Source organism: Copidosoma floridanum, unplaced genomic scaffold (assembly GCF_036245765.1).
Source record: "Copidosoma floridanum isolate Cflo_tuat_1 unplaced genomic scaffold, Cflo_Japanese_pri ptg000019l, whole genome shotgun sequence".
NCBI lineage: Eukaryota > Metazoa > Arthropoda > Insecta > Hymenoptera > Encyrtidae > Copidosoma > Copidosoma floridanum.
In genome coordinates this window covers 15,586,451-15,600,573 of record NW_028321896.1, presented here as the reverse complement: position 1 = coordinate 15,600,573, position 14,123 = coordinate 15,586,451, and the positions used below count along the sequence as shown (strand labels likewise).

General features: G+C 39.9%; 2 protein-coding genes across 2 annotated transcripts; one reads left to right on the top strand and one right to left on the bottom strand.

Moving 5' to 3' along the window:
* Positions 1–1,725: 1,725 nt before the first annotated feature.
* LOC106636534 (putative cytochrome P450 6a13) lies at positions 1,726–4,234 on the bottom strand. The gene is made up of 4 exons (XM_014348931.2): positions 3,290–4,234; positions 2,372–2,593; positions 2,039–2,290; positions 1,726–1,944 (listed from the first exon to the last, which is right to left on the bottom strand). Exons 1-4 carry the CDS (start codon positions 4,158–4,160, stop codon positions 1,781–1,783), a joined length of 1,509 nt encoding a protein of 502 aa, XP_014204417.2. The 5' UTR covers positions 4,161–4,234; the 3' UTR covers positions 1,726–1,780.
* Positions 4,235–6,036: 1,802 nt separating this feature from the next.
* LOC106636690 (proteasome activator complex subunit 4B) lies at positions 6,037–13,790 on the top strand. The gene is made up of 17 exons (XM_089592701.1): positions 6,037–6,233; positions 6,309–6,705; positions 6,870–7,054; positions 7,164–7,442; positions 7,519–7,659; positions 7,741–7,912; positions 7,984–8,379; positions 8,462–8,610; positions 8,686–9,017; positions 9,085–9,571; positions 9,640–10,134; positions 10,193–10,460; positions 10,531–10,911; positions 10,991–11,563; positions 11,640–13,157; positions 13,227–13,427; positions 13,499–13,790. The coding sequence occupies exons 4-17, from the start codon at positions 7,165–7,167 to the stop codon at positions 13,622–13,624; spliced, it is 5,517 nt and encodes a 1,838-aa protein (XP_089448827.1). The 5' UTR covers positions 6,037–6,233; positions 6,309–6,705; positions 6,870–7,054; position 7,164; the 3' UTR covers positions 13,625–13,790.
* The last annotated feature ends 333 nt before the right edge of the window (positions 13,791–14,123 follow it).

Below are 14,123 nucleotides of genomic sequence, written 5' to 3'. Positions count from 1 at the left end.
AGTGTAGTAGTAATAGGTAAGTATACGTTAGAAACTGGATCAGATAATTTAGCAGCCAGTGCTAGAAAGTCTCGTAGATGAAAATATTGTATAGTAATTAAGAAAATCAGAAATAGTATATTGTAGATCATCCCAATAAAAGAATAACTAAATGACCACCGTTTAAAATTATTATTTTGTATTGTTATCTCATTAAAATTCATTGCTATTGTTGCCAGCACTCGACTATACATGTAAAATAATTTTAGTAATGGGAGTTTTAGGTTTCTTTTCTTCATTCTTGATTTTAACTGACTAAAAAGTCGCTGGAATAAAAAGTTTGAACTATAGAATGTATGTCACTTATTCAATGTTTTTGTATACTTACTCTTGCAGCTTTTTTTCAATACAAGTGAGTTTTCGTGAAGTATGTAATATGATTATCCTGGAATATTGTATAAAAATTTTTAACGCGACGAAAGTTAGCGGGACACAAAAATGTTATTAACTGTTTCCTTTGAGTTATTGTACTTTTCTGATGAAAGTAAATTTTTGAAAAGTTCCGTTGTCGAATAGTATTTTGTAAAATTAATGAATGCACACCAACACTCTTTGATAATCATAACGTAAGTACGTAGATTCATGAATTAATTTCATTACCATTTTATGAACAAGTCACCATACGGGGGTTCGGCTTTTAGGTGACACAAAAATTAATTCAATTTGGTAATAAACGTTGAGTCCAGCAAACACGAGTAAATGGGGACAACAACAGAAAAACAGATCTACGATATGGAATAACTGACTTATATTATTATTCTTTTACTTGTTTTTGTGGGGTCATTTTATGATAAAGAGAGGGACGCATACACCAAACGGGAGCTTTATTAGGGCAACGTTGGTTAATACAATGAAAACATAAGTTGAACTATTGTATTTTACGAGAGTCTGCTTTTATTGGCAGAGTTGGTTTGAAGTAAATAGCAGTAAGTACCTACAATTAAGTTATAAATTACACTTTGCGCGTATTGCGAAGACGAACACACTCTGTGAATTAAATACTCATCGTAAATAAAACAAATTTCCCTCACAAATATATATATATACACGTCACTTTGATGTCATTGTTCTCGATAACGGATTAATTGTCTACCAATTAATTTATAATATTTTTAACGAAGCAACGTTGATTTGACCCATTATAAATTGTTTTCAACATTGCAGGAAAATGTATGCAACATATTTATTGTCCTGTCTGAGCCTCTTGATGATTATTGTAGTGTAAAAATGACTGTCGTATATATGTTACACTTATGTATAAACGCGCCATATACAATTTGACGAGTCATCTTTTCTGCTTATCATCATTATTAATCTCACGTCACATTAATGACTAGTTGTTTTCTTCCTCATTTCATCTGATCGTTAAAAATAATTGAAAAAAATGTTTTTCCGACCTCGGGTTGCGTTTTTGAGGGTCGGGTGTGCCCTCGGTAGGAAAAATATAGGATTCGCCACATAAGCGCCATCGCTCCGCGGCTACCTCACGTCCCTCGTGTCGCAAAATAGTCCCGCAGACGACGGCACTTATCCGACGAGAACTAATATTTTATCATTAAGTAAATTTTGTTATCTCAATAATTGTATCAGATTTTCACTGAACTCTTTTGAACGACGTATAATAGGTACATTTTACGGTTGATCGAGTTGCATTGAAAGACGATTTTAAACAAAGTACAACGAGAATTTTGTAAAATAAATTTATTGACATATACAAATGATGTAACGTAAAAAACTTGATCTATACCTTGGTGAATTTTAATACAATACCACCCACTGGCGCGATCAAGAACGCCCTTGGGTTGTTGACGTACGGAATGCACGTCTTGTCACAAACATCGACCTTGTAATTCTTGAGTATCACGGCGATGCCGACTTTGGATTGATAATTTGCGAAACGCGCCCCTGAAAAAAAAGCAATATTCGCTCACTGTAAACAAGTTGAAAAAAAAAAAAAAAAAAAGTATTAATATCGGTTTTTCCTCATTTATCGATATACCGATGCAATTTCTCGGGCCATCGCCGAAAGGCAAAAAGTGGGCGGGGTGTCGTTGTTTGTGGATCTCCTCGTCGAACCTTTCGGGATCAAAAACCTCGGGATTGGGATAAATCTGCGGATCCCGTTGAATGGCGTAAGCTGGTATCCAAACCCGCGTGTCCTTCGGTATCGTCACGCTCGTCCCTGGGAACGTGTACTCTTTCACCGATTTTCGCATGAGCACCGCAACCGGCGGGTACTTTCGCAATGTTTCTACAACAAAGTGACAACGTCAAGAACTATGTATATTATATACTGTTAGCTCATTCATAAGGGCACAGGTGATGGTCTTACCGTAAAATACTTTGTGCATGTACTTCATGCTTTTAATACCGTCGAACGTTAACGAGCCGTTGTGCTCCTTTATTTGGTCCCTCACTTCTTGACGCAATTTTTCCTGGACGTCTTGATTAAGCGCCAACTCGTACAGAGCATTGCTTATGGTGGTGGAGGAGGTCTCGTAGCCAGCAATGAAAAACACAAACGCCTGAGCCGTCAGGAGCGTGTCTGTCATTTCTGTCTTAAACATATATATATATTGTACATGTAATAATACCTATACGAATTATTTATTTGATCTAATCGCCGAACAAAAGCAAAAAGTTTTTTTTCTGCATTAGCTTAGTGAAACGTTGCACGATGACGCAATTTCAAGGTCATATCTCAATTGCTACCGTCATCCACTGCTCGTGTAATTCCCACGCGCCGTGTCTTTTATTATCTAATTGAAAATTTCTGCGTACACCTACCTACCTACCTACGAATTATGAGAGAAAAAGAAAAAAATTGTTTCTCTTGAAACCAAGAAAATATTTACCGTAGATAAGTATACCAAGTAAATATTATTTTGAAACAAGATAATGTTTTCAATGACATTAATAAACATTTTACCCAAAGTTAAAAGATAATATATAATCTTACTTCAACGGATCATTTTTATTTATCAAGCGGTAGTAAGCTTGATAGGTATACAAACAACGTTGTTTCAAAGGTTTTTACACGAGGTATATATATATATATTTTTCAATGGGAACAGTGTCATTGACACCAACTAAATAAACACACTTTGCTCTGGAATCCGCGAGCTTTTTGAACTACAATTTTGTAAAATGTATTCTCGATTAAAGTTTTTTTGTTTTTTTTTGTTGTTCTTTTTCTCCAGTGTAGCACACGTACAATTAATAACAAATAACACGTTTACCGATCTCTTACCGATCTGGCTGATCTTCTCCGGATTGTCCCTGATCTCCATGAGTAGATCGACAAAGTCGTTTCTCTTGACGTTGTTCCTCCGCCTGTACTCCATCGTCTCGGTAATCGAGCCGATGAAGAAATCATTGGTCTCCCGGTCGTACATGAACGGCCCGAGCAGCTTGTACAGCCACGGCGCGGCCTCCCTGATCTTGAGCCTGATCGACTTGAGCAGCGACACCTCGAAAACCTTGCGGCCGATCTTCCGAAATTGGCTCTCCTCCTCGGCCAGGGCGTTCATCTTGAGGCCAAAGGCGCACACGCCGATCACGTCCGTCGTGAACTTGGCCGTGAGGTCCCGGCACTCGAGCTCCGGGCTCTTGGCCACCATAGTCCCGAGGAAGTCCTCAAAGTGCTCGGCGCACTCCATTAGCAGGTAAAACATCTCCTTGAGCTTGCCGGACGTGAAAACCGGGGACAGGTTGACGCGCAACGGCCGCCAACGCTCCGGCTCCAGGGAGAACAGGTGCTGGCCCAGTGGCTCGATCTTCGCGTACGTCGTTATACCGCGATCGGCAAACACCCCGAAATCCTTGATGAGCACGTTCTTTATGAGCTCGGGGTCGCGCAACATGAGTACCGGCGTCCGCCGCGCGTACACCCCGACCATCGGCTCGTCCCCGTACTCGTTGTACAGTCTCTTGAAGTAGTCGCCCATGTACGTCCGGTTGAACATCAGCTCCCGGAAATTCCCGAGAAACGGCTCCGGCTTGGGGCCCGCGACTCCACGGCTGCTCCAAAAGTCGAAGGTCCACGTGAAGTAGTAGTACACCACGACAAACGCGACACCCAGGCCCGCGAGCACCTCCGTCGCTCCCCAACAGTACTCCATAGTATATAGTGTATTATTATTATTACGTCGTCTCCCCAAGTGGACGCATATGTATATACATGTGTATATGTATATATGGGTCCTTACGCCTCGACAGCCGCAAGCTCACTGTGCACGTATCCTCTCTGCCCGCGGAGAGTATTAAATCCACTTGTGAGGTTTCTCTCTCTCTCTCTCTCTCTCCCTCCGTGCAATAGTGCAACCGATTGCGATGATATAAATTGTTCCCGAGAGAGGTGCCGGTTAAATAAAAAGAATGTTCGAGATTACATTTTTTATCTCGTTAGGTATATTATACTCCCAGTGTGCGGCTCTTTTTTTTTTTTTTGCGCGCATACTTTTAAATATACATATTGCACAAGATCGTTTGTTCGTTAATGCGCGTGGTTTGCCGATTTCGAATGTGTTGCTTACTTGTGATACATCATTTCGACTCAGAGTTTCAACATTATTTGATATTTCAAACATATATACCTATAACGATGATTGTTCAAGGTGGTATATATAGCTCCACGTGGTGACTTGCAATATTTTTTGCATTATCCTCGTCATTCGAGCTTGTCAGCAAGTTATAATGGCTTCAGGTGCATGTGTACAATTATGCGGTGATTAAACCGGAGGAATTATAAATTGGATGATACTTGTTGCATACATAATTACGTATTGCGTTGATACTCCTGCGTTTTCTGACGTATACTGCGGTGCATTTGTTTTTGTTTGTTTGAATATACAGAGCAGCTCGAAAGTAGTAGCTGTATCACCAACAAGTGTATTTCATGATATCGTTGCAGACCTGCCGTGTGTATAGAGGGAAAAATTATGGTTTTATATTGATGGTTAGTGAAAATGACGATGATACGACTTATCTTGTTTTCATGATCGATTTACTGCGTGTCATCGCCAATGAGTCTTCACAATTGACATTTCACACTCCAAGAGTTTTTACGTTGCTTTCCGGACGCGTCACCTATATACACTGGATGTAGTCCTGGGACTCTGTAGCGGGCCAAACCATTTCCGTGGAATTTGTTTCTTTAACATTATATACACGTACACCTATACATACCTTATTTACATATAAGTACATACGTATGTACATGCTACGTGTTTTAACTACACGATGGAGAATGAATTCAATTTGAGAGAGAGAGAGTATAAAAAGCTCAATCGAGTACGTTATTTCACGCTGTGAAAAAATTAATTATATGTACACACATCTGAGGTCCAATATCGACACTCGATCAAGCCGTCCGCGTCCGTGACCATTTTATGACCTTTCCCTCGTCTTCGACATCCTAAGCTCGAGAGCTACACTTGGTGTGCTTTGGATTGAATTACATTTCCCGCCAAACGGAATAGTCCCCCTCCCCCTTCTTCTTCTTCCGATGAGCTTTTTTTTTACGCGCGCTTCCATTCAAAGTTCAAGCACGTAATGACATTTGTATTATCCAAATTTCCGACAATCCGACCAACTAACAAAACTACATACCAACACACCCGGTTAATCTCATATCAAAGAATAGTTTGAAATTGCATTAATAAAAAAATGACAATTGATCCATATGGATAAAAGTATACAATAGTGATTATACATTTTATGTAACACTTATCTATTTTGTTGGCTCTATCGACTCCGTCTGATGGCCCCCTCTTCTTTTTGATATACCTAGATCAGTTTGAAAAAAATCAATCGGTACTTTTTGTGTCTAATTGCGTTCATATATATGTATAATATGTCATGGTGTCTACCTACTTTCCAGCTCACATGTTAAATTTTTTTTTTTTTTTTTTGATTCCCGATCGATCCTTAATTGGGGAGAAGTGAAATCTCTGAGGCTGGAATCTTGAACTTCCAGGACCAGGTGACCAGCTCATAATGCCCGTGCGAGAAAAAAAGTTCTTGCATCGTCCTCGCACTCACGCGGGCTTATGACTATAGTCCTGGAAGTTCAAGACTCCCATACGCAGCCATACAATTTGATTTAATTTCAACTTTCAAGTCTCAATGAATTACCTAAATACCTACGTCCCGTAAAGCCCGCAGTCTGCCTATACTATAAATCCTGGCTAGCAGTACGTTTATGAATGATACACGTTTATATATGTATATATTGATAATAAGTGAGGTTATTTTTGTGTATTATCTAGTCATTTGGTTTAGCTGATGTGAAGAAATTTTTTGATTTTTTAAAAAAACGTGACGGCACACATTACACCACTGATATTGATTATTCGTCTTAGTCGTTTTTGAGCGAGTAATTTGTATCGTCTGATGAAACTGGATCCAAACTTGTATCTGACGTCTGTGTGATGGGCACATTATGATACTTAAATGATAACTAAACGAGGAAACAGTATTTCAACGAATTTCTAAAATTCTCCCACTCGATGCATGTTGATCAACGTTTAGTTTTGATCACTAACCATATACTTTTTGCAGAGCAGGTTAAAAAATTATATCATATAAGTATCTTTGTGTTTGCCTACAAGCTGTTAAAAACAAAACTTGCTTTGTCCTCACTCCTTAGAGCTGTCTTGTTTGCAGGTATATAAGTGTATTTTTATCTTTTTGACCACACACATATCTACTCTTAGCTCTCTTCTCTTTTGTTATGTTTTTGTGGTAACGTTATATCGTTAACTTTATATGAATTGTCGTGTTTTGGTGAGGGTATGTACAACTAACATTACTATACACTGTGAATAAAGATATACAGCGTGACTCGTGGAAACCAAAATGACAACCAAAGTTTCCGCGAAATTTTGGCTGGGAGAAACTTTAGTCACCTCAAAGTAGTTACTGTAATGTGGGGGATAAAGCGAACCGTTAACAGAAAGCGTTAAGCAGTCAAGTATCGCCACGCCGACCCATCAGTCCTATCACTAGTTATCAGGTATACCTTACAGTTGATCCACAATTTAAATACTTCTTTTGTCCATTGCCATTAGTGCGCGTAAGTTTAAGTTACTTTTGTTTCATCACAGTATTGTTTTTTTACTCAGGATGGATTCGCCAGAGGACATCGATGACAACTCCAAACAGTTCTCTGATGATCTGTCCGATGATGAGACTTTGGTCGAAGGGCTGCTGGCCAATGAAACAGAAGTTAAGGGAAAGACTTGCTTTCAAAAAGAAATACATGACCTCAAGCTTCTTCCATATGCAGATGAAATTGAAAAAGAGGCTGATACCTTATTTACAGAGATTAAATATAATTTGGGTCGATACATCATGTTAAGAGACCTTGACAATATTACCGAATATTGGTATCATCTAGTAAGGTAAGCACTTGACCTCCACAGTTGTATATTTACGTTCCGATGTTTATCAATATGATTTGTACTGTTTTGATTCAAGGTATATTAAGTTGTTTGACTTGAGGTTTACAAAGGAAGATCACATTTCCTTAATTAAACTGATATATGAATTTATGACTATCCCAAATTTAAAATCGTTGTCAGTTGTCAGCAGCGGGTGGACGCTTATTATGCTTTTAAGGTTCATTAAATTATTTATAAACGTATTATACTTACTTACTCAGTCAAACAAACATTAATATTGGCATAAATAATCATTTAGAAAAAGTGACTTGATTTCGCCTAACGAATTGGAACTGCCGTGGAGACCTTTGTACGAATTGTGCAATAATACAATCAATAAAACAGCATGGAACATTCCTCTTCAGATTAACTCTCCTTCACTCAAAACCGTTCTTGAAAAAGTGATTTATGCAGCGAAAATTTATTTTCCTGTAAGTATTTTTTGCCTCTTGAGAAAATACGAAAAATTCTGGTTTTTTAAAACAATTTTTCATTTTCTAAGGCAAATGCAACTCAAGAAATACTCGACGAACTGCGATCAGGAATTTGTGCATTCAATTACGGTGTGACGCGTACATCTATCAAGATGTTGGAATGGTTTTTGCCGACTATGATGACGCCAGACCGCCATGAGCAAGGCTTCAAGCTATGGTTTGACGAATTATTGACCCTTTGGAAAAATTGTACCATGCTTTCGATCGCCTCTAGTCTGTTGCACCTATTCTCTGACTTGGCCTATTATAACGTTGGTTACATTGACTGGGAGCCCTACATACCTTTAATGTTCACAAAATTTGTTCAAAGCTTCGGTTTGCCAGTGAATTACAAAAGCATAAGCTGCAGAAGTAATCTTAAACTATCACCCCGCCGCATTGGGATATGGATTGCATCTGCTTTGGTAAGTATCATGCACATCTAAAAAGAGCATTGTTATCAATTCATGAATTATAAGTTGGAGATTTTTTTTTTTTTTTTTTTAGGGAGGAAACTCTAGTGTTCAAGCCTATTTGGATAAATTTTTAAAAACTGTTGAAACTTACTTTCATCCTGCTAATTATGGTAACTGGCTTCACTCCCTTGAAGAATTGTTTTTAACACTGTCAAATGTTGTAGTTGTAAGGCTTTACAAGTAAGTCATAGTTTTTTTGTTGTGCGACAGTAATGAGTAATATATTTTTTTTTAATTAAAAATATTGTTATTCAGAGAAAGATATCAGAAAAACAAAAGTAACAACCCTAGGTGGAATCCACCGACTCCTGAATCTCACAAATTAACGGACGCCGACGTCGATGCATTTGTAAATAGTATGATGCAAATTGTTACAATTGGCATTTATAACAAACGCTGCCACGATTTATTCGAAGCCTTGAGTTATTTAGCAATAACAAGGCCAAACATTGTGATACCTGTCGTATTGGAAAAAGTGTATCCTACTTTAGGTTTCGAAATTGAGCCACACAAGCAAATCATTGCTTTCAACTGTATGATTGCTATCGCTCGGCCGATGGTTCTAGGCTCACGTCACGTCGAAAAAGGTACTTGTTCATATTATGCGACATTAAAGTAAGTTGCACGTAATCGAACATTAATTATTTTTTCCAGAATACGCATTTCAAGAAGGACAATTGTACATACTGCCATTGCTCTTTACGGCGTTGGCGGGTATCGATCCAAACGACCAAAACAAGTGCCTTGCCACGTTTAGACTCATTCAGATATACGTCTCGATGATTCCAATCGTGGACTGCTCCAAATCGTCAGCAGTTACAAGCGAGGATGAACGGCTTGTTTGCGAGGATACGTCGCGCTTTGAAGATTTTGTCTTGCAACTCATGTCGAAGGTGTTTACGTTGATCGAGTCTAGTACGTTTGAATCGGTTAGGCTTGAGAGTACGAGAAGTAACGTCAAAAGTCAATCGCATTCCAAGTTTGAGATGGAACTCAATTTTTTGTTCTTGACACTGTTGCGCCAATCTAGTCCATCGTTGAGAAATTTTGCGCTTTTCAAATTGCGTAGCTTCATCTTGGAATCGACACTCGAAATTCAGGTGTCGGGCCGATTAGTTGCCACGCTCTGTGAAGTATTTGCGTAAGTGTCTCGCAAATTTAATAAAATATACAATTTTTTATAACCATTGGAAATATTTTATTTTACAGCCAAGTCCACGGTCCTGAAACTCTAAAAGCTCTGATGCCCTTCATCTCGGAGAGATTTCACGAATGCATCGACGAAGACGACGCCTTTAAGGCTGAGCATCTCAATAATCAAATTCTCTTTCCGCTACTACTATTAAGCCGTTTAGTATTGACTCAGGGTGACGTTCTTTTACCCCATGAAGACACTGTACTCGACGTCATCGACAAAGCTATTCAGTTGAAATCACTCGAAGGTAATGAGCTTGGCTGCGTACTATTGAGTAACACTTTGCAAGCGCTCGCTAACATGAATCCGATCAATGTCGAGCGAAATCTCGACGATTCCGAGTACCCACATACAAGAGATTGGGGCATGACATCCAAGATTAAACGCATCAAGTTTTATGTGCCCGGCGATAATGAGGTAGCTGCTTTGGAGAGGATTTTTAAAAGATACTTTGTGCCAGTCATCGCTGCGATCGAGAAGTTTATCGAAACGGGAAATTCATTGTCACGGTGTGTGTTGATAAATACTCTAATTTTTTGACATTGTTAACTCTATTATTGTTTCTAGGGATGACTTGGAACGTACTTTGAGGATTCTTTCTTACATCTTGAAGGGATGTAATGGATTTTTGCCGGTCTGGTCGGAGCCTCCGTTACAAATGAAACGCATGCGGGATAAAAAAGTGTTTGAAGCGGCAGTAGGTTTCAAGGGGGAAATCAAAATGCCCGACGGCAGCAATGTCAGATACTTTTTGGCGCGATTAATATCCCGACTCCAAGAAGTTATGATGGCTAAAGTTGAGGACGATACGAAAAGTTTCTTTCAGCTGATTGTGGTGAGACATGAAAATTCCTCGAAATCGTAAAAATCCAATAATATAAAAAAAATATGTCGGATGGCTTTAGGTTTGGCAGTACGTTCTCTTTGGCAAAATTTTTTCCGAGACAAGTTTCAAGTATTTAACGAATTTCCATAACTCGATGTATCCGGTTAAATATCGATTGACTGGCTGCAAGGGCTGGTTCGTAACGTACAAACTGGCCCGAGTTTATATGCTTCAGGGCTTGCGCAGGCAATCTGCCGACTATCCAACAACCGAGACTCACAAATCAATACTCTTGAACTTGTTTAAACTAAGCATCAGTCACTATCCTGGAGTTCGCATAAAATCCCAAGATGCAATTTCGAATTCTCTAATGTTTTTTGGAAAGGTCGATGTGATTTTGTTACCTGATATTATCGAAGTTCTTCAACGAGATCCTACTGCTCATCATGATGCTTTTAAAGTTGGTATTCACAAAACTCACTGTTTAATTAGTTTTCGAAAAAAAAAAAAAAAAAAAAAAACTTATTTTTTGTTTCCAGGGAATTTTATACCTATTAATAGGACAGGCGAGTGGGTCTGATTGTCTTATGATCTCGTTGGATTGGGAATTTACGAGAAAACTATGGCCAGCCATTGCCAGTTCCAGAAGTTCTGAAAAACCTTCGATAGTTCGTTTGAAAAAAGCAATCGCTGAAGCGCTAAGAGACTATTACTCGTCGGTCAACCTGAGAGCAACAATACCCGATTCAACTGTATCTGCGGCGGAAAATCTCTGGGACACTGGGTTGAAACTAATCGAACCGAAACCCAGCGAAGAAGAAATGAACAAGGGAATCGAAAATTTGCGCAAAATCGAAGAAGAAAACTTTAGGTGGTACAACGAGATCATGGACGAGCTCTTGATTGCTCTGGTCGACAAAAATAAGATTTGGAATGATCGTCTGGTTAGCATGAATTTCATGTACGTTCTCCTCAACGATGAAGTCATTGTTTCCGCCCCAACCGTACGGTTTTTTCTAAATTCCTTGCTGCACGATACGATACACGAAAGAAAGGCTGCTTTGAGAGTGCTTACAACAATTATGAAGCAGTTGAAGAAAAAATATTCCAAGGTACGTGTGCAACGCTTTATTATCTTTACATTGATTTATAAATCACAGAGTTGAAAGTAACAAATTTGTTTTACAGATTGAAATAGAAAATCCGTCTATCAGTGAGTATTCGTCGTTGCCAGGCCCCATTAAACCTGGTTCCAGACCCGATAATGCCTGGCTCCAGTACAATCGCGAGACGTGCCCAACCAGCCAGGCAGACTGGGATGAGCCTCGTTACGTGAACAAAATCAACACTGGCTACTATGCGTGGCCTAGAAAACTCAAAGTCTGTGCTCCCTCGGCCAAACAGAGTCATTTTGACCGATCCACGTACAAGGAACAAGATTTGGAGATTATTCGTTTCTTCGAGGATACGCTTAACGCGGACAAACTCATCGAATACCTGAGCCTCGAAGGTAAAAAAGTTTTGGAAAAATTCGACGACAACCGGCGAATCTTCTTCAAAAGTCTGTTTCGCAACTACGGCGACTCTTTCCTGCCACATTTTCTGCCCCACCTGCGTCGCCTTGTCGTCGAAAAGCAAAACGCGTCCCAGCGCTGCGCTGCCGAGATAATTGCGGGCATAGTTCAGGGCTCGAAACACTGGACCTACGATATGGTCGCCCGGATGTGGGAGGGTCTGCTACCGATACTGCGCAAAGCCATGAGCAATCTGACCGGCGAGTTTATAGTCCACTGGCAGGCCTGTATGGTGCGGATCTGCATGCAGCGCGATCCAAAGAGGCTCCACTGGTTGCTCGAGTTTCTGCTCGAGGAGACTCCCAAGGAGCAATCCGTTGAAGCATCCATCGTTCAATACGGACGCATCATGATTTTGCAGAGTGCCATCGTGCCTATCGCCTGGAAGTCGGTCGACCTGTTGCACCGAACGCTTAAGTACTTGGAGAGCCGCATCGAGCAGAGAATCTTCCGCACGGTCAGGGACGCTTTGGTGACGACGCTTAATTTGATCCTCAACGAGAACCTACAGCTGACAACCGTGAGCGACGAGCCGAACGGTACGAAGTTTATAGACAAGTTTTATCCAAAGGTGCAATCGTTACTCGAAAAAGACGCCACGGCTTTGCAAGACTCATCCGCGAGTGCCATGGAAACGGATCAACCAAACGGGATCGACCTCGAGCGGGAGAACACGGTCCGTTTGTTCAAGACGATCTGCATGTGGATCTACTGTGCGTCGCGGACCTCGTTCAGCCAGAATCTCTCGAGTTTCTACAAAATGCTGCCTCTGATGTGCCAGTTGGAAAACGACGACAAGGACGAGGAGCTGTCAAAGATCTGTACGCAGTCCATCGCCGCTCTGGCCCACACTGTACACCGTGGCGAGCACATACCCTCGGCTCTCGAGTCTGTGCGTCTTGTCTGCCAAAGTGACTCGTGGTCGTCCCGAGCCAACTGCCTCGAGTTTTTGCAGGTGTTGGTTTTTCACAATATGAGCTTGTTTTTGAGCAACGAGGGCTGGATACGTGACGTGCAAAATGTTGTGGTGAAATGTCTGGAGGATGAGAGGCTCGAGGTCAGGGAAAAATCCGCCAAGCTACTTGGCGGATTGCTTCATTGTAACGTCATACCCGATCAGGAAGCTCTTCTGGTACGATGGGTAGAAATATTTTTTTGTTTTCTTACTTTTTTTGATATTGAAAGAGAATTCTCATTGCAGGAAGAGTTCAAGAAAAAAACAAGAACGAAACTCGTTAAAAAAAAAAAAGTAGTCAATTGTCCTAAAGCTGCCCGTGTTCGTCATGCTAGTATTCTCGGAATGTGCGCCTTCATTCTAGCGTATCCTTACGATATTCCCAAGCACGTTCCACCCATTTTCGAGTGTCTCAGTTTTCACCTTAACGATCCTGAGCCAATACCGGTAAGTTGATGAGATAATTTACATACATATATTATTAATGCTTGTTAATTAATATTCTCCCTGGGTTGCAGACTACCATTCATAAAACGGTAAACGAATTTAAGCGTACCCACACTGATGGTCTGGCAGAAAAATTTACGGAAGAGCAATTTGCAGTTTTGCAAGATTTGACTGTCCCGCCATCGTACATTGTATGATTGTTAAATTAAAATTAAATTATAACGACGAATGGAATTGGAAAGTTTTATTTAGCTAGACGAGTAATGAAAAAATATTTCAAATTAAATTTTTATTATTAGTCGTAGAGTCGACCTTTTTATTGTAGATATACGTGTGCAAATGCATTAAAAGTATTGTATAACGCTTTTTTTTTTTTTTAATAAAACAATAACAATCATACGGTGACATTGTTTACTTTATATCCTCTTCCTTTTACACTTGCCATGACAAGAAAATCAAAATACATCCCGCCCTTTTCAGGATTTCTACGATTGGCCGCCGAGTGTGGGAAAGTGTCTGCTCTCATCATCTGTTATCAGAGACATCACAATACATATTTATCTTTGAGAAATTAATATTTTTAACGTCAAGTGTTCAGCTCTCAGATACAACATTGCACTAATATTTAATTTGAATGCATACCTAGCTTAAGCTTCATGATTTATGATAATCCTACCAATATTATACCCACCCGCT